The 18,929-nt window shown below is 41.7% G+C and overlaps 2 protein-coding genes and 1 long non-coding RNA gene across 6 annotated transcripts; 2 read left to right on the forward strand and 1 right to left on the reverse strand.

The window, feature by feature from the left end:
• Positions 1 to 1,260: 1,260 nt before the first annotated feature.
• dvl2 (dishevelled segment polarity protein 2) lies at positions 1,261 to 14,419 on the reverse strand. The gene is made up of 15 exons (XM_077545288.1): positions 13,897 to 14,419; positions 10,096 to 10,165; positions 7,899 to 8,056; positions 6,847 to 6,956; positions 6,607 to 6,736; positions 6,446 to 6,536; positions 6,266 to 6,335; positions 5,750 to 5,889; positions 5,583 to 5,659; positions 5,424 to 5,491; positions 5,192 to 5,326; positions 4,983 to 5,114; positions 3,926 to 4,102; positions 3,579 to 3,803; positions 1,261 to 2,801 (listed from the first exon to the last, which is right to left on the reverse strand). The coding sequence occupies exons 1-15, from the start codon at positions 14,055 to 14,057 to the stop codon at positions 2,242 to 2,244; spliced, it is 2,304 nt and encodes a 767-aa protein (XP_077401414.1). The 5' UTR covers positions 14,058 to 14,419; the 3' UTR covers positions 1,261 to 2,241.
• On the forward strand, positions 6,202 to 12,619 carry LOC144035535 (uncharacterized). The gene is made up of 2 exons (XR_013288455.1): positions 6,202 to 6,344; positions 11,864 to 12,619. It is a non-coding gene; the product is annotated as an uncharacterized LOC144035535 (long non-coding RNA).
• Positions 14,420 to 14,933: 514 nt separating the features above from the next.
• Positions 14,934 to 18,788, forward strand: LOC144035532 (uncharacterized). 4 transcript variants are annotated; one of them, XM_077545293.1, is made up of 4 exons: positions 14,934 to 15,129; positions 15,428 to 15,597; positions 15,720 to 15,758; positions 16,940 to 18,788. In XM_077545293.1, exons 3-4 carry the CDS (start codon positions 15,725 to 15,727, stop codon positions 18,715 to 18,717), a joined length of 1,812 nt encoding a protein of 603 aa, XP_077401419.1. In that variant the 5' UTR covers positions 14,934 to 15,129; positions 15,428 to 15,597; positions 15,720 to 15,724; the 3' UTR covers positions 18,718 to 18,788. The 4 variants fall into 4 exon arrangements, with proteins under 4 accessions (XP_077401419.1, XP_077401418.1, XP_077401416.1 ...); XM_077545292.1 differs by having other exon boundaries at positions 14,936 to 15,217; positions 15,688 to 15,758; XM_077545290.1 differs by having other exon boundaries at positions 14,936 to 15,129; positions 15,688 to 15,758.
• The last annotated feature ends 141 nt before the right edge of the window (positions 18,789 to 18,929 follow it).

Genomic DNA, 18,929 nt, shown 5'->3' on the forward strand with positions numbered 1-18,929 from the left:
AGTTTCTGGAGAAATTGCGTGTGAATGCTAAATGCGAAATAGTTAATGGCAATGATGCTTTTGTTTTTACAGGTGAGTAAAGTTCCTCTTTTTAAGTGTGAAGAGGAGCTCAGTCTTAGGGTTTCACTTGTTCATTTTTAAACTTTTTAAAATGTACAATGTATAGCTTTGTTCGTTAGTTTTTCTATGAATCGATCCCAACCGCTAAAAAAAAAAAAAGTATATAAGCCTGTTTTTCAAAATGGTACTGAGTAGAAAGTACAGATATGTTTCCAAATGTCTGGCCTAAACGTAAAAAAAGTCAAAAAAATTGAAACAGTAAAGCAACATCACCCATGATAAACACAATCATTAATCATCATTCCTTCTTATCCTTCAGTCAGGTCATTGTTTTCTGGATTTACTCAAGGTACTGTATACAAAATAGTGGATGCCAACATGCAAATATTTACAAATACAATACATACATACATATTTTGCAATTACGTTAGAGCATATTTGCAAGTATATTCACATTTATTCGTAGGCTAAATACTAAAAACCTTGTAATGACGCTAGTAACTACATATATGTATCGTCTCAGTCACTTGTCATATTATGATATATTTCAAATTTAACAGGTTACCAGCAATTTTATCCACATGCGTAGTTGGGTGCTTGTGGATATCACAATACCGTTTTCAACTTTTCAGAAGGCACGCTATCGCCATCTCCTGGTCAGTCTAAAAAATGCTATCGATGACAACTTCCGGGTTTTATTTTAGAAATATAAATTTTTAATCAATCTGTTCATTAGACTTTTTTTTTACTTGTTCCAGACAACAAACGAGAAAATCAAGCTGTATTAAACGTGTTTCTATTTTAAAACGAAAATCAAATGAGTCGTTTTTCCATTTTTCCAAACGTAAGACATTCATTTACCAAGAGACACGGAGCTGTAAAACACACGCGCGCGCACAAAGCGTGGCCTGGAACAAAATATATATGATATTCTAAACTTAATTTACTTTTTTTCCCCCAAATAAAAAAAGTGAAAAGCAGAATATGCAAACATATTCATAGGGTAATACTTTTACAAGGCACTGTATATATATGGGTCCTGATTTTATTTTTAGGTGGTAGCGCAAAAAGTTGAGAACCACTGACTTAGATCACATTCTACAAGCAATTTAAGCAGAAATCCAAGTAATTCCAAATGTTTCACCTACATTAGCATGCAAGCGCAAAAAAAAAAGAAAATAGAAAAAGAAAACAAAAAAGTAGCAGAGCGTCAAAATCAAGTTTTATTCTTTTGACACAAAAGGTGGCAGAATGAATGAGACCTAATCTCAGGCGTTACAATGATGACAATTCTTTTAATTTCGCACCTTGGTATTTGGGTTATACATGATCTATATAATCACACGTAAAAAAAAAAAAAAGGAAGAAGAAAAAAAGAAAAGACAAAAGAAAGTGTGTGAATAAGGCGAGTCAGTAACACAAGAGTTGTGAGGCTTGTGGATTGCAGCTAACATCTACAGGTTTTTTTTCTTTCCCCAAGTACCGCTTTCTGCATGGTTTTTGCCAACTTGTACCACAAAACAGCACATGTACAGTACACTTTACAATTAGTTAAGTGACCATGGAACACAGTTGCTACAAAAGTTGACCACCTGTTTTGGACCTTTTTGTCTTTCACATTATAGCTTGTTGTGTGTTGCATCATTGGAAGACATACACACGTTCATTGTCAAACAATGCCGTACAAAAACATCATTCAAAGACTTGACGTTGGGTACCTGGAGTGTGTTAATGCCAAGGCACTCAAAATGGTGTTCCGCCAGGATCTAATCCATTGTCCGGCACATTCTGTACCTGGTAACCTTAAGCGTTCAACAGCTTTGCACACATTCTGGATTGCCATGGCGTCCGAATTGAAAATCAGTCACAATGGGACTAAAAGTGGAAAAGGGCAATGACCAGAAAAGGCGTGCAAATGTCCAAACTTAATGACACTGTTCACATCTGACACTAGATTTGGTACATAACTCGAGTAGGACTTTGAATCAGATGACACTACACGGACAAGTCAATTCCACATTGACTGTTTGAATATCTTAGTTGTCAATACTTAACCCTGTTCTCACCAAATTTGGAACAAGTGCCCTCAATCCAATAGGTCTTCGTGAGAAGCACTATCAACTACTACAAGCTCTAGTCGCACATCGACTTCACACGAGCGGTCGGTCGTTGCTGTGACGACTACATAACATCCACAAAGAACTCGCTGGGGTTGCCCATGGCCAGGTGGAAGGACTGGCGGGACGCAGTCAGCTCAGGGGGCACGTTGCCCAAGTCGCGGGTGGGCGGCGCGCCGGGAGGTCCGGCGGAAGTTGAAGAGAGGGCCGGCGCTAAAGTCGGGTGCATGGGGGCCGTGGGCAGCTGCTGCGCGTGAGGAAGGCCGTGAGCGGTCGCCAGGGCCGGGTGCGGGTGCTGGGGTACCATCATCACCATCATGGGGTTGTAAGGCATTATGCCCGGAGGGTAGGGGGACATGTGGGGGGGCTGGGGTATGCGGTGATGATGTGAGCGCTGGGAGGAGGCGTGGCTGTGCTCGCTGGGAGCTGCCGAACTGTGGCCCCGCCTCAAGCTGCTCCGGGTGGAGTATTCCGATTCGCTGCCGCTGCCGGAGCGCGAGTCGCCCCCGCCACCGTCCCCCACGCAGGGAGACTTTTCCCCGCCGCCCGCCGTGCTACCGGGTCCTTTGCTGCCGCCGCGGCGTCGCTCACCTTCGCTTCGCGTTGACCCACTGCTTCGGCTCCCTGGGGACACACAGACGACGATGTCACACCAAAATGGGTGAGACTTTAGCTCTGTGATTGGCTGGCTGTAATATGATGAGGCCATTACAAATTTACAGTATAACGGTTTCAAAAGTCGACACAAAATCTTTGCCCCGCGGATGTAGAAACCAGTAAATTAAAATTAGGAGATGGCCGAAAATAGGTGAAGGTGACTGCCTCCAAATTTGAAGTTGGGCCTAATTTTTAACTAGCTGCAGAATTATGCCACAGCGACTGTGTGACGCTGTATCCAAACAAGTTGGATGTAAATATTGTTTCATTTGCAACTATTCAAATTAAGCTTTTAAGAAAAAATATTCCAGGAAGCCGATATTATCAATTGCGCAATCAAGTATTCTACCAATTATCCTATTGATTAACTGGATAAAAATCTACATTGCAATAGTGAACACAACGTGCATGTGACGCTGCTATTTTATTTTTCCACTTGGGATCATCATCCAGGAGTTGATGTTCTTTAGTAGTAATAGCGACTGAATTTGTACAGCTTTTAAAAACGGGGCCTAGTGTTGTGAGTGACGTGGGCGCCAGTGAATGTGAGTGCAGAGTTGGCTGGCTGTTAACTGGCCAACCCGTGAGCTTGTGTGCGAATGTGCTTATGACGGATTAACTATATTACCGTTTGTTTAAAAAAAGTAATTAACAAAACACCAGTGCTCTGCTTATTCTTCTGCCTAGCACATAAAAACGCTAAAAATAATAAATAAATGAAAAATAAAAAACGCTCATGCTCACCTTCACTGTGCTGGCTGCCGGTGCTCCCTGGAGTGTAGCTGTAGCTGGTGAGCTCGTGGTACGGTGGAGGCTGGCTGGAGTAAGGATGGGTGGCGTAAGGCTGGTAGGGGAATGTGTGCATCATGGGCCACGGTGACGCTCCAGAGATGGGAAGTGGGGCCAGGGTGTCCTGGTCTGAGGCCCCGCTGGAGCCGTCGTTGTCGTTGAGGGAAAGGTTGGCCATATCTGTGTGGAAGATGAGAAAATGTGGTTTTCAAAATGTGTCTGTATTAAAACACTGCCAAGCCCAAGCATGTGTGATTCCCAGAACACTCCGATGCAGTCTGAGGTTTGCACGAGTTACTTACAATTCTCACAGTCACTTAAGTCCCCGAAGACATAATAGCATTGTTCCGAGAAGGTGATCTTGTTGACCGTGTGACGAATGAAGCCGGCCTTCAGCAGATTGCTGGCATACTTCCTGGCTTCCCGCCGGTCCTGGAATCCCTCGATGTGGTGGAACAGCCACTCCACCACATCCGAGCCTGGTCACACATTGCGTGCAGTGGAAATTAACTCATTCACTGCCATTGACGGCTATAGACGTCAAAAAATCATTTGATATATTTCTATTAGTTTAACATTTTTTCCCACTTTTGTTAACAAGAGTATGAAAACCTAGAATTTTTTTTATTGTATATTTAGAACAGATATAAAATTTGTGATTAATCGTGAGTTAACTAGTAAAGTCATGCAATTAATTACGATAAGAAAATGTAATCGCCTGACGCCCCTAATTTTTTATAATCTTTTTTTTTTTAATCGTGTCAGGCGATTAAATGTTTTTAATTGTAATTAATCGCACGACTTAACTCATGATTAATTGCACATTTTATATCTGTTCTAAATGTACTATAAAAAAAATTCTAGGTTTTCATACTTTTGTTAGAAAAACTTGGAAAAATGTTAAATATAAATAATTCAAATGAATTTTTGACGTCTATAGCCATCAATGGCAGCGAATGAGTTAAGATGAGATTTACACACACGGGGCCCTTGAAAAAAACAGCTATGGAACAAATAGAGTAGCCATGTCGCTACTACTATATTAGCTAGTGACACCAATGCAAAAAAGAAAAAGAAAAAAGAACAGAAAAAAAGTTGGTCAAGTAAAACACCATAAAAGGAAAGTATGTAATTTAAAATAAAAAAAACATCTAAAAAGGTGTTTTATTGCTTCATGTGATTCAACTGCAGGTGATTTCAATTTAACAGATGTTTTCAAGCCAAGACAAGCGCTCACACATTTGGACTGTGCAACCCTTCCCCCTCTACAAATCACACGGTTTTAATTCCCGGAACATAATGCCTGCCCTGTGAAGTCATGTGAAGTGTGGAGATTAGCGGGTTATCGTGCTCTCTTACCGAGGAAAGCGTTGGGGATGGTGATTTTGAGCCACATGCGATCCCTGACTTCCAGCCCGGACTCAGGTGAGGCCATGGCCTTGGCGACCGATGCCATGTCAGAATGGAGTGACAAATTGAAGTCATCGAATCCTGAAAGACAGATGTTTTGAACTAGAACGCTTTGGAGTTGTGAAAAGGACACAGTTGTAATCAAATGCAAATCTCACGTTCGGTCTCAGTGACCGATGAGGAGGAAGTGATTGTGCTGAGGGAGGAGCTGCCTGGGAAAGCTGGGTATGCGCCAGCCATGGCAACCGAATGGCTGACCCAAGCTGCCGGGTCAATTGGCCGGATGGGTTCATCTGCACAGGAAGAACGCACGGTTATAAACCTGCTCAAAAACGCAGCCCCCCAAAAAAATTCTGTGAAGTTCACCAGTTGGGTTTTTCTGCTACTTACTACGTGGCAGAGTGAAGTAACCTTGTGGTGACGGGTCCCAGCACTTGGCCACAGTGAGGATGATGGGCCTGGCAAACATCACAGACAGCTCACCACCATTAATCGGCGAGCTCACGGATCCGCTTCGGGACGCCAAAGTTTACAAAATCATCAACTCACCCGGGTTTGTGCACAATCTCTCTCAGAACGCGCACCGCGTCGTCGTTGCTCATATTCTCAAAGTTGATGTCGTTGACCTTTGAAGAAAACAAAACTAACCTTTGAACAAAACTAATTGGTGCGTCATTCACACATAAACCACAAAGTAACCCGATTTGTCCCGTCACCTGCAACAGCATGTCACCGGGTTCGATGCGTCCGTCCGCGGCCACAGCTCCGCCTTTCATAATGGAGCCAATGTAGATGCCGCCGTCGCCCCTTTCGTTGCTTTGGCCTACAATACTGATGCCCAGGAAGTTGTACTTCTCTACAGAGTGGAAAACACAAGTACATATAAAATGCTGTTTTTCTTAAGAGGGGAAAAAAAATCGAATCCTATTAATTATAGCAAGTAATCCAGGTCATGAATTAGCAAAGCAGCCCCAGGTCCATCACACTGCCACCACTATGTTTGACTGTTGGCATGAGTTATTTTTTCAGCATATGTAATAGGTCACATGCCTTCCAAAAGGTTCAACTTTGATCTGATTATATCCCAGAATATTTATTAAAAATAGAGGATGCTTTGTGTACCTTGATGATCAAACACATTAAAGAGTGATATGCAAGAATGTCAGAAATCAGGAAGGAATAATTCTTCACAGTGCTGCATATACTATACATGTATAGAAGAAGATACAGACCCATGTTCAAGGTGACAGTGATGATGTTCAAGGACATTGTGGAATCTGTCACGCTGCTGAAGGAGGAAGCCTAGAACAGGTAACAACTCATTTTAAACTTTACCCACAAACCCACACCAATCAAAGAAAATAACGAGATTGGGCAAAAGCACATCAGACACAAAAGTGGCGTGGTCGTACCCTCTCCAAGCGAGGAGGGCGCTGTTTCCTGCGCCGTCTATGCCGTTTCAATAGTCTCGAGGCGGTGCTCTGTTCTGTCGCACTGCTGAACCTACAGAATTACAAGTCGAAAACACAGAGGAGTAAATATGAATTCATTTGCGTTAAAATGTGTGCCTCACCTGCTCATGGTGTCGTCGTCCTCGGAGTCGCAGAAGCTGGTGGTTTCCAGCTCGCTGCTCATCATGGTGCTGGAGCTCTCGTACCCTGCCAAGTGTCGCTCAAGGCGAGTCTGGCCGTTCACGCGAGGTCCTGAAAAGGGAGAGACCAGACGTCAGGGTTTTGACTTTCTTACAGACTTCTCGCCATTCTTTGATTTTATCACGAGAACGATGGCGGCGTGCCATATCTTGATAGCTCACCATGTTGCTCCACGCTCTCCCTGTGCCGAGGTCTCTCTCTCCTGAAGGAAACTACCGACTCCGTTTCGGTCTGCTCGTCCAGAGTCTCCACGCTGCCCGTCGCGTTGGGACTGTGAGAGATGTGGGAAGTTGGACTAGACCCGATTACTCAAACCCATTTGGATTGAGTATGCATTTGTAAAGAAATCCAATGTTGGGTCGATTACAGTTAAACATGCTAACTTCATCATCAGCAGACCTCACAATTGCACATCTTGTGACGTTTCAGAAAGAAATATGATAATATGTCAACTTAAAAAGCACTAGTTACACGATGATTAGTTGAAAACTAACAAAGTAACTAGAACTAAAATTGAAAAAGCATTTTTGTGAGCAAAGTAAAATGAAAAATGCATTTAAATAAATGAACACGAACAAACTACATCTTAGATTTATCAAACTAACTATAATAAATTAATTATTGTACTAAAAATGTCAGTTAATTTCATACATGAGCTTTTGGGGTTCATTTTAAATTCATTTTGGTATTACTGTACATTTGTAGCAACAGAAGTAAGAAGGTCAAACAGTTTGAGAATTGTAGTTTAATTTACTACGCAATACTTAGTGGCCTGCTTTTTAACAAATATCCCATATAATGTACTTAAAAAAAAACAATACTAAAACTATTCAAATCTAAACATAACATTTACAAAAAAGAAATACTAATAAAAATGAACAAATTTGCTCTAAAATTTAATTGAAATGGATAGAAACAAAAACGAACTAAAAAACTAAAAAATCCAGAACTATTATAAACCTGCTCGTTCTATTTGTAGCACTCCATTTTTAAAAGGAACACGCTCATCTGATTTTTAGAATTGCCAGTGAATCAACTGCCCTATAATCTTCTAAAGGTGGTGTTAATAAGGTGGGTGTCAAATTCCTTTAAATGAGCACTGCCTCCATTCTTGCAGCAAATTGATAGCGGGGCTACACGACCACCAGGGAAAAAAGATGATTGTGCTTACAGCTGTGAAACCTGTTGGGAGCTAAACAGGGTGTTTGCTTACTGGAAGGAGGGCGGTCTGGAGTCTCCGATGCCCCCGGTCCTTTCCGCAGGCGGGGGCGGCAGAGGCGGCGGAGGGGGCGACGGCTGGATGGATGTCTCCACTGAGGGGAGCGCCACTGGAGCTGCAGGCTCTGCCGCTGGAACGTCCGAAGACACCAGCTGACATAAAAAAAAAAAAAAAACGCACAAAAAAAAGTTAGAGAGAGGAGCGGGGGCGGGGAGGGTTGCATGAACGGCAATGTAGAAAAAAAGAGGGAGGATTGGGAGGTAAGATGTCAATTATTTTGACACGCAAACACTGCCCTCTTTTCATGCGAACATCTCACGGGGATCACTGAAACACTATCCTCCATTTTGACACGTATCTCTATCGTCAAACAAACGCACGTCACCATTCAGGGTAAATGTGCAGCATTTGACTCCCTTACTCATGCAGCAGGAAATGTGCAAAGACTAGCTTTTCATCTTACGTCTGAGCTGGTACGTACTTGCTAGGCAAATGGTTTCTTGCTCAATGTTGAAATATCAAAGTGTGACCCATTTTCGAACAAAACAATTCAACTAAATAGGGTTTAACAGGCACTTTGGCCACTCTCCTCAACCCCCCCCCCCCCTCCAAAAACACACACACACACAAACTAATGGCTGTGTGAGCATGACGCGTCTTTTGGGATCCCTCCACCCTTCTTAGCGTGCAGCTCACATATCGCTCCCCCGGGTCCATTCGCTTTAAAGCGCTTCCCTTCATTCTTATGCACTTAACAGATGCTTGAGCCTCAAACCTGCTCAACTGGGCCAAGTCCGCTCGCAGTGTTTTGTCTCTGCTTTAAAAGTGACATCCTGGCCAGGCAACGAGTAAACGAATGTTTAACAAACGTTGCCAAGCTGTCCTGATGATCAACTGGGACCTATCAGGGCAGATCCAACTAAGATCTGACCGATTAATCAGCCGGCCGATCATATCGGTCAGTATTAGGCCATTCAAAAACATGAATAATCAGTCTGTGTTTTGCAGACTAAGCGCCAATATAATCTTACTTTCAAATTGGGTGTTATGATGACTTTTTGCATATCTGGCAGAATTTTTTTTTTTTTAATTCTATGTTAATTAACCCTTCTACATCCTCACACTGTTCACTCTGAAGTACACTGATGACACCCCAGTAGTCACCCTCATCAAAGAGTCAGTCTGCATATCGACAGGCAGCTGGTGCTCTGGTGTGACCAATACAACCTGGAGCTGCCGAACACGCTTAAGACTGTAGTGATGATCGTGGACTTCAGGAAACAATCCTTCACCATTAAGTCCCCGCCAAAAAGAGTTGACTTACAGTTCCATAGTAGCTTTGTGCCAAAACTAACTTGATTTTGCACAAACCTGTGCCAGTCAGATCTCTACATATTTGTGTAGGACTTGTTGATCAATATTTCACTACATTAGACACTTTAAGTGCTCACAAGGACTTGTGCATCATTGCACAAAAGTCGTCGTATCATAATTACTGCACTACTGGTCACTTTTTAGATGTGCACATTTCTCCATATCATCTGCATCAGCTGTCATGACATTGTAACACTAACTATTATACTGTTGGCCACTTGTTTTCACTCTACTTTTTCTTGATGACTCTGCATCACTTGAGCAACCGTCATTGTTCGGTACTACAGCACTAATGGCACACGTAATTACATAAAGACTCCCTGTTCATTTTGTTTTATTCTTGCTTGTTTTGCAAGACTTGAGTGGCTCATACTCTGTCCTGAAAACGCATTCCTTCTGTATTTTTACGTACAGTACTTGGCTAATAAAAATGATTTTGATTGAAATCTAAAGCTAAATTAATCAGTTCATGCTTATTTGCATGTTTTTGTACTTAAAACTACTCTGTTGTAAAGTTTAATACTAAAGGAGAAGGTATTTTTTGTGAAATAATAAAATTGTCTGCCTGTAATTTTTTCCTTGTTGTTGTTAGTGTTAAGTGACCCAAAAAAATCAGTCATTTTATTCATTATAAAGTATATATTTTTAAACTATCTGCTGTACATTGTACTGGACATTCAATCTAGATCTGGAGCAACATTCGTTTTTATTACAGTTTTTTTGCAGGCTGTCACGCAAGATATACAGTTTCTTTGGGGGTCTTGGTAAAAATAAATAAAGAGGTTGTGGAAAGTAGCATTTGATACTGAGTACTTACCCAGGACACCACACGACCATTAAAGCACGGCAACTTGGCGCCATCGTCCGAAATCTCTTCCTTCACCACCCTGCAACAGCGAAACAAACAAAAAATGATTCTAAGCTCAGAAGGTTAGCAGGACTGAAAATGCTACTAAACAATGTCATAAAGAAAAACACTCGCTTAGACACTCAGCAGTAACTACATGAGACCAAGCGTTGGGGGTTTTCCTCCATGTTTGGCAGACATTTGTGTGTTCCCACCCACACCACAATGTTATTATTAAGTAGTTAACAGGAAGATGGACTGGGCGCGCAGACTCCCAATGATGAAACTTGGTCAGGCTCCACTGGCTTTAAGCAGCTGTTAAGATTTGGTTTTGTGGGACGGCGCTGGCGTGAGAGCAGGAACGCTCGCGGGCTGGTCCGAGTGGTGCGTGGTGCTGTTGAACGTTTGCGACCAAATTTAGGTTTAAACCATATTCCAAATGACAAAACAATAGCATGTAATCGATTTTTGAAAAATAATCCAATTGTGATTTTTTTTCTTCTTCCTGTGTATTAGTCTTATAGTTTGGCTTTAATCAATCAACGTTAACTTATTAATAGGGACGTAACGATATCCAAAGATCACAATACGATATTATCACAATATGAAGGTCACGATGCGATCATTATCACGATATTGTGGGGAGGTTGGCGATACAAAAAAGGTCACAATATTGTAAAAAAAAAAAAAAAACGCTCATACTAAAACACACACACACACAATATTGTGATTATGTACATTACAGCAATGAAAAATACTATAAATATTATATATAAAAAATATACATATAATAATATATATATTGAGGCACTTATTTGCTAACGCAAGCACACATTGAGGTTCTACACATATTACCTTTGTTCACAAGCAAATTACGTTCCCCTTCATCTGACCATTAGCGTGGATTTTAAACATAGAAGGGCCAAAACACGCCTTGTGAAAATTAAACTGCACTAAAAAACTAGCCACCAGAGGGTGCTAGAACTGCACAAATGGAAATCAACCCGACTTTTTTTAAACAGACGTGCTGCTTCTAACTCTTTGACTGCCAAAAACGTTAAATAACGTTTAGCAAAATCCTATGGAGGAGTGCCAAAGACGTTAAGACGTTTGTTTCAAAACAGAGGTGAAACTAACCATTTTCTATTGTGGATTACTGAAAAACGGAATAAGGTAGAAACAAACTTTTTTTTTCTGATGAAAGATGAGAGTCCAATCTTTTTTTGGTAGTATGTGTGTTTCCATAGTCCAAACACATAATTTTCTATGGACCTTGAAAGATCAGTCAAAATGCTTAAAATCGGCTGGCACCCACGGCATCCCTTTTCTGAAAACGTCTGGCAGTCAAAGAGTTAATATCGTGGCCTGACGACAACGATATATTGTGGCAGTTTTAATATCGCGATATCACGATATTGCCGTTATCATTACATCCTTACTTATTAAGCATTTTGACTTGCAGTCTTTTAAGTGTTTCAAGTGCAACTACACTCAATTCTACTAGACAAATGCGGCGTACCACACATGACACGTATCTGTTATCAAGCAGCGGGTTCATCAGTATGAAGCGGGCCATACTTTTCCCATCCCTGGTGTTAACCAACCCCATGAAGAGATGCAAAATCTTCATTCTAACAGAAATATACTTAGTTCTGTTGGATTTTAAGTAAAAAACAAATGTTGTCTAGCCGCACACCCCGTTTTTCCACTCCCTTTTAATGTTGAATTTCTCACACAGCGCAGCATCACATCTGAAATGAGGAATCTAACGAGAAGACTCCATGGTGCCAGCCTGAGGCTCAGCAGAACATCCAAGAACAACCCAAAAATCCTCTTCTCTCTACATATGACACAGACACCCAGCAAATGGTTCATGTCCGGCCCCAGTTTCCCAGCACTGGTCCTAGCCTGCTCACTCCTCACAATCCCCACCCCCTCCCCCCAACAAAAACACCACACACACACTACTGTGGCCGACAGCTGGCCTCATACCAGGGCAAATGAAAACACACTATTACACACAGTCATCTAGCCGGGTCGGATGGAGGGAGGCGTCGGTTCGCTAGATTGGCCATCTCACACGGAAGTCACATTTGAAAATAGCCAGAACTCGGTTGGAAATATGCAAATGAGGGTGCTTGACGATGCCAGGTTGTACTATTAGAACTTCCAAGAAAGAGTGTTCTATTTTACAAATCTTTTATGTTTGTGGTCAACACCAAGTCCTACATCAAGCTTTGTATTGACATTCCCTGTTCAAGTTTAAATGTCAAACTAAACATAAAACAGAAAGAATTACACGCTGTGTATTTAAAACAACCACATAGCTCAGCTTTTAACGCTGCTAGTTTACTACTAATAGCAACACCATAAACGTGCTAACTTATAGCATCATCTATGTGGCGGTGTTATAATACTTTCAGCAACAGATGTTTGCCGCAAATTATTATTTTTTTGCTCCTATTCGAATAAATTGCAATTGCACATCACGGCACCCGTCTTTCATCGTCAGTTTGTTATTATTTTAACAGAGATTTCGTCACCACTACAAGGGTTGTTTTCACCCCCCCGCCCCCAAGTCTTTATTCATCAAACGCAGAATGCAGGTGATCAGTGACCATAGTAGTGCTGGACTGGTCTCGAATGGTCTTGATCAAAAATCCGCCCTGTCCGAAACCAAGACATGACAGAGTAAAAATTCCTTAGATTCTGAGACGAGACCCTTAAAAAGTGGTCACGAGACAAGAGATTTTTTGAAACCATTCCTTCCTCCATAATTTGCTTTTATCACCTTGTGTACATTGCAGAGCAGAAAGTACACTGCAAGTTTTACTTCGGACATGTCTCTCATATTTTAAGAATAAAAGTGGATATTTTGCAGTGATTGGCAACTCGCCACTTAGCGCTATTTTGCCGTGAATCACTCAAGAACTACAAGTACAATGTGCCAGTTAATGTGTATTAGCATGTAACATAATGGTTAAGGCAGTCACCCCGAAGACGCAGGATCACTGGTTGGAATCCTGATTTGTGTGTGTGTTTTTTTTAACTACAATTTCTTGACAGCCTATATGCTCTTAGGGTTAAATTTAGGATTGGGGTGGTAATGCCGAAAAGAGCCTATCTTCGGTAGCAAAACAAAATAAAAACTTTATGAAAAGACACAGAAGGGGGTGAAGGAAGCAGGAACCACGCCCAGTGCATGACTTGGTCCTGAGATTGACCAATCAGAGCCGTTCACTGCAAAATAGTGGTAGCAGGAAAATTGCCAGTCACGGCAAAATATTCACTGCCTTTAAAAATCGGTTACGGTAATAAATATTGGTACATGTGATTCCCCCACTAAGGACGAGGGGTCTAGCTCGGTGGATAAACCCCAACCACAAACACCGCACTCTTCTGCAGGATTAGCAGCCGGCACAAAAAGATGAATTGATAGAGAGGAGATTGTTGGTTCTATCTGGAAGAGAATGCAGGGGGGGGGGGGGTCTTTGGAATGAAAGGGTGGCTGGCAGGCCAAAATGTTAAAGAGTTGGGGGACAAAACAGGATCTTGCATGATGGACTTAATGAGAAGAGGGAGGGGGTTAGGATTAGTGTAAAGAAAAGCGGCAGGGACAGGTAATGCCCCCCCCCCCAACCCACTCCATTGTAATGATGATGTTTGCTGAGATCCACGGTCACGATGCCCACGCAAATTTTCACTTTATAACAAACTTTTTTCTTTTTCTTTCTTTTTTTAACAAGAGCGAGTAAACTTACTACAACTTACCCAAAGTCCTGGTCCATAGATTTGAAGAAGAACTTGTAGTTGGGCTTGTTCAAGACTTGTTTAAAATCCAACAGCGTGATACTTTCGGCACCGATGGGTATCTTCACTAAATACGGAGTCTCCTCTTCATCAATGTGATAGATTATTTTGGTTTCCGCCATGTCCACGGTTGCTTTTTTTTGTGGTCCTTGCCGAAGCCGACCACAAGAAACACAGGAGTTGAGGCAGTTAGCCTTTAGCAAGCTAGGTAGCTAACCAGACGGCAGAGGTGAAACGACGGTTGTGGGCGCTGAGATTTTTTTCCCCCCCTTTACTCGAAGCCCACCTCGTCCCGTCGCTGTTTTGCCTGAAACCAATATCGACACTTACATTTTACCCACACTAGCGAAGTTAATGGTACATTTACGCGAACCGAACACGGATCAACTTTACCCCCAACAAAAACACACGGGGGAAGGGGAGGGACGGCAGGGGGGGAGCTCGAAAAGTTTTCACCACTTTTTTTGCGCGAGCCAACGCGGCGTGTGACGTAATCACGTACGCCTCATTTTACGTACGTTCCCAGCCACGCTCATCCCCCCCATTCATAAGCATTTCTATCCACTGGGAGATTAAATAATTAATTGAATTAAATTAAGCGCCATTACTCCCCCCCCCCCCCAACAAAATATCTTTAGTAAAGAAACATAGCACTGTATTGAAATATATAAATCTAAAACATATTTAAGACATAATAAAATACATAACTTGTATGCACGTTCAGGCACACTCGCACTTGTTTGTGGTTGCTAGGCGACTGACCAGGAAGTTACCTGGTGCTTTTACCTGCTGGTTTGCTCAGCAATATTTGTCACTGTTTCAACACAATAAAGTCCTGAGAAGGAGATGTGACACAAGTAAAGCATGTGTGGCTATAGAAATTTTATTTTGAGCTAACATTTATCAAATTAAAAGCTTATTTTTTTTAATCACACATTTAAGGCCAGTGTTTGGGTTTGAAGTCCAAATGTGGGTAAAAGTTGAACTGGTTGAGACCTTAAAAGTGATTCATAGCATTTGTCCTTTTAACAGAGCAGCACACGAGCCACATTGTTGTTATGACAACAATCACATTTCTTCTTCTCTTCCCTTGGGGAATCTATAATCAAGACTTCATAAAGCTTGAGACCACCAATAGGCTGCAAGCGGGACTGCGTGGGGAGGATTGTGACAGTTTGGCGTAAAGACACAGAGGTGGCACTGCTGGAATAATAGTCGACTTATTGTTATATATACAGTATATGTGTCTGTATATGTATATATTTCCAGGCCTCTCTTGCATGTAATTCGGCAATCATCGTTATTTGAACACTCCTCAACTTCATACAACACATGATTCATTTCTTGTTTTTCCCCCTCACACCTCTGGCCTATTGCTATGGTCTTTAACACATAATTGTGTAATTCACTTGTGCCACGTTATGTCTTTTCTATACATATAAAATCAAAAATGAAATATAGTCCCACCTGGTTGTTGCATCTTATCTTTTAGATGAATCACTCAGTTTGGTGGTATTCCACTGAAGAAGTAGACCAGGTGAAAGGGATTGCCTCCAATCAGACTCCCAACCAGTTTGACAGGCAAAAGAAAACACACAACTAACCTTTTTGACCATCGCACAAGCCAAGGAGGAAGTTGCCAATAATGCCCATTGCCACTCGGTAAATATGCTGTTTGCGGTTTGTTCTTTGATCACATTTTGCAGCAATGCACAGCTTGTTTTTGTTGTTGTTTTGCCTTACCATCTGCAGACACCTCTTTGTCTTTGTGCTGGTCTGTGCAGCTGTCATGTCATCGATCACACGCTTGCATTTCGCACGAGGTGAGCCCAAAACGTACTCTCTGCTTGCTCCATGTCGGAAAATTATCTTCTTTTGTTAAGTCAAAAATAAATACAAATCTTTTTTTTTTTTCGAACCCTCCTGCTATGTTGCCTGTTAAATGGGCCCATTTAAAAAATATTGACAAAAAAATGTAAAACAAAGAAAAAAAAACTGTTTTTTTACTATTCTTTTTCTGTATTAATTTTCAATAATATACAATGAAATTGTTACTATTTTTAACACTTCTGTTAAACTGTGAGCCAAATTAACCATAAATCCCAAAAATATTTTTAAAAACAATCTTTGTGCTTATTATTGTTCTTTACTTCTTTTTCTTGCTTTTGAAATATTTTTCATAAAAATATATTTTAATGCTTTTGTTATCATGCCAGTCAAACTGACTTATTTATAATTCCATTTATAAAACATAACTGACCTATTTGGATGTTTAAAAACAAAAAACATTTTTTTTACTTCTACTGATCGATCCAATTATGTATGTACTAAAAGTCTACACACCCCTTCTCAAATGCCAGTTTTTTTTTGTGATACAAAAATTAGACCAAACCATTTCAAAACTTTCCACCATTATTTGTAATCTGAAACATGTGCAACTCAGTTGAAAACAATACATTATTTTCAAGAGGAGAATTAAAAATGAAATAATATGGTTGCACATGTCTGCACACGCTCTTTGTAACTGGGGGCGTGGCTTTGTCCGTAATTAACTAATTACACTCTAACTCGGATTAGATGGGAAGCACCACACAACATTTAAAGTGCTTCTAATTAACCCCACATATATTTCAGATGTTCTGGTTGGCTTTTTCTGACATTTTTCCCTTTTTTTTTTTTTTTTTTTTACCTTATAGCAGAAGCCTGCAGTGTTATTGCCATGCAGGTTTCATTAGACCATAACACATTCAATGGTTAATTCTGAACATAGCCACATATGAAAACACTATGTCGGTGGTTTATTTTGACTTTCTGTGTTTTGAGTTGTACAGGTTATTGGTCATATTGACCACAGAAAATGTTTGTTTGTTTTTTAAATAACAAAATCCTTGCATTTAAATACGGGTTTGTAGACTTTTTATATTTTATACTTTGTATGCATTGCTTTATTATTGTTGAATATAGTGAACACAATTTCTGCTTTCCAATTTCTTCTCACTTGTAGCCAGTCCAGTGAGCGTCCTCGGTACTGATGTTATGAAGGCGTCGTCAAATTCTCCGTACAGCCAGTACCTGTTGCCCTCTTCTGGACATCAATCAAGCCAGCTGCAGAACACAAACTATTTTCGTTCCCGTCAAAGGGGCCAAGATTACAAACCATTCCAACCAGAGATGACAGGACCGGCAAACAGGCTTTTCGTCAGGCAAGGCAAAAACCTCCACCAATATCCAGTGGTCGTCCTGAAATCAGCTCCTGGTCATCCCTTACATCAGAGCTCCAGGAACGCTAAAGAAGAGCCAAGGTTTGAAGAGGTCCCCAGATTGGATGCTCCTAAAATTCCTGCAAGAATGAGAGGTCAATCCGGAGTCAAATCAGTGTGGCAAACGTCCTCCGTCCTTTTGACTGGAGGACGCAAATTCGCTGACGAATCTGCCAAAGCGGAAGTTCCGAGAATGTCCAGCGGTATTCGACCTGGCAGATTTCCGCTGAGACGTCTGACCTCCTCCTCGGAGAAAACCATGGAAGTCTCTGTTTTCAAACACAGTCCTCAGCCGGAAAAACTGACATCATCCCTCGCTAATGATAAAGAGGTACAGTCGTTTCTCTTCAAGCCGTCTTTCGTCAGACGAGAAGAATTTGGGAAACCTTTGAATTCCCTTGCAGTGTCCAAGATTGAGACGGACGAAAGGGTTCCGAAGTACAGTAGGACAATGTCGGCCAAGGAGGAAGACAATGCAAGAGTATACTTTCCGCGACACTTTGCAGCTCAAAGTCACAAAGACAAACATTCGGCAAATGTTGTGCCTCCTGTTTCTGCAATCGGCTTCATGGCCGTGACAACCAGAAAGCCTGTCCATCTGACGTCCTCAAGAAGTAATAGCAAGTTGCTCGGAGTAAAAAGATCACGCTGGCCAGGCTCTTTGGCTTTTGCCAGTGACTCTCCAACCAATAAAGGAAAAAGCTACACATTCAAAATGGCAAATGTTTACCCCGCTCTATCGTCCAAATACAGTTTCAGCCGGAGAAAAGTTGAGCCTCGAACTACAGCTGCTTCGTCCACAACTGAATTTCGACATCCCCCAAAACTGGATCGCCGGCTGCTAAGACAGCCGTCAAATCAGGTCAAGGGTGCCAATACTGCATCTTCTAGCAAATCTGCCGTTCAGCAGAATTTTGAAGGTCTGGACCAAAACATTTCTCAGTTTGCAAGTACAAGCCCAATTCCGGAAACGTCTTTGCAACACGGAAACGAGGTCCTGGCATTTGGAAACGAGCAAAACGGAACACAGACTGAAAGGCAAACATCGACAGGAGCGATGGCGGGTCGTGCCGCATCGGAAGGCACCGGGCGGACGCTCGACGAGGGCAAGTCGAGGCTCTTCGGCACGTCCACCAGCAGCACGGTGCGAGGCCGGCGCGTGCACAGCGCCCATCGCGCGGGCCTCAACCGTGTTTCTGAGAACTCGCCCATCATCAGGCTGAATAAGTGGCCTAAAAGTGAGCTGATGGGAAACGCGTCAACAACTCAGACATTGGCTACTGCGAGTTTTCCGAACGTTACAAAATTAGGAGTCAGGTTCTTTAGTGCTAGGGTACCGGTCCCCAACGGCGAAAATAGAAGCCCCTTTGATATAGACAAAGAAAGTAAGACGATCATTAAAACGAACAATGAATCAAGTGACATATTTGACAGCGGGACGTACGAGACACTGCTGGAAGATTTGTTAGAACTAAATTACCTCCGAATTTCAACAGGGAACGTCTCCTTCAAGTCCATCTAAGGTTCAGATCTAGATGGTTCAGATGATTTGTTATTAAATAAGACCAATTAAAAAAAAAAGGTGGAAATCTACTACTGTAGCTGTGGTTTTGTTACTCAAAATGGCTTGTTTCTCGATATTCATACTCACTTCCAATCATTCAAGAAAAACTCGATCATCAGATCATCCTGAGCGATTATCCTGTGGTGTTGGGGTGTGTTAAGTGAGATCCC

This window comes from Vanacampus margaritifer, chromosome 15 (assembly GCF_051991255.1).
Source record: "Vanacampus margaritifer isolate UIUO_Vmar chromosome 15, RoL_Vmar_1.0, whole genome shotgun sequence".
Classification (NCBI taxonomy): Eukaryota; Metazoa; Chordata; class Actinopteri; order Syngnathiformes; family Syngnathidae; genus Vanacampus; species Vanacampus margaritifer.

Bases quoted from the DNA above. Each gene is read 5' to 3' on its own strand.
- dvl2 (XM_077545288.1), bottom strand. From the start codon at position 14,057: ATGGCGGAAACCAAAATAATCTATCACATTGATGAAGAGGAGACTCCG. The intron at 8,057-10,095 runs GTAAGTACTCAG...TTTTTATGTCAG, and splicing joins ATGGTCGTGTGGTGTCCTGG to CTGGTGTCTTCGGACGTTCC. The intron at 5,115-5,191 runs GTGAGATTTGCA...TCTGTCTTTCAG, and splicing joins ATCGGTCACTGAGACCGAAC to GATTCGATGACTTCAATTTG.
- LOC144035532 (XM_077545289.1), top strand. From the start codon at position 15,644: ATGCACAGCTTGTTTTTGTTGTTGTTTTGCCTTACCATCTGCAGACAC. The intron at 15,759-16,939 runs GTGAGCCCAAAA...TCTCACTTGTAG, and splicing joins ACGCTTGCATTTCGCACGAG to CCAGTCCAGTGAGCGTCCTC.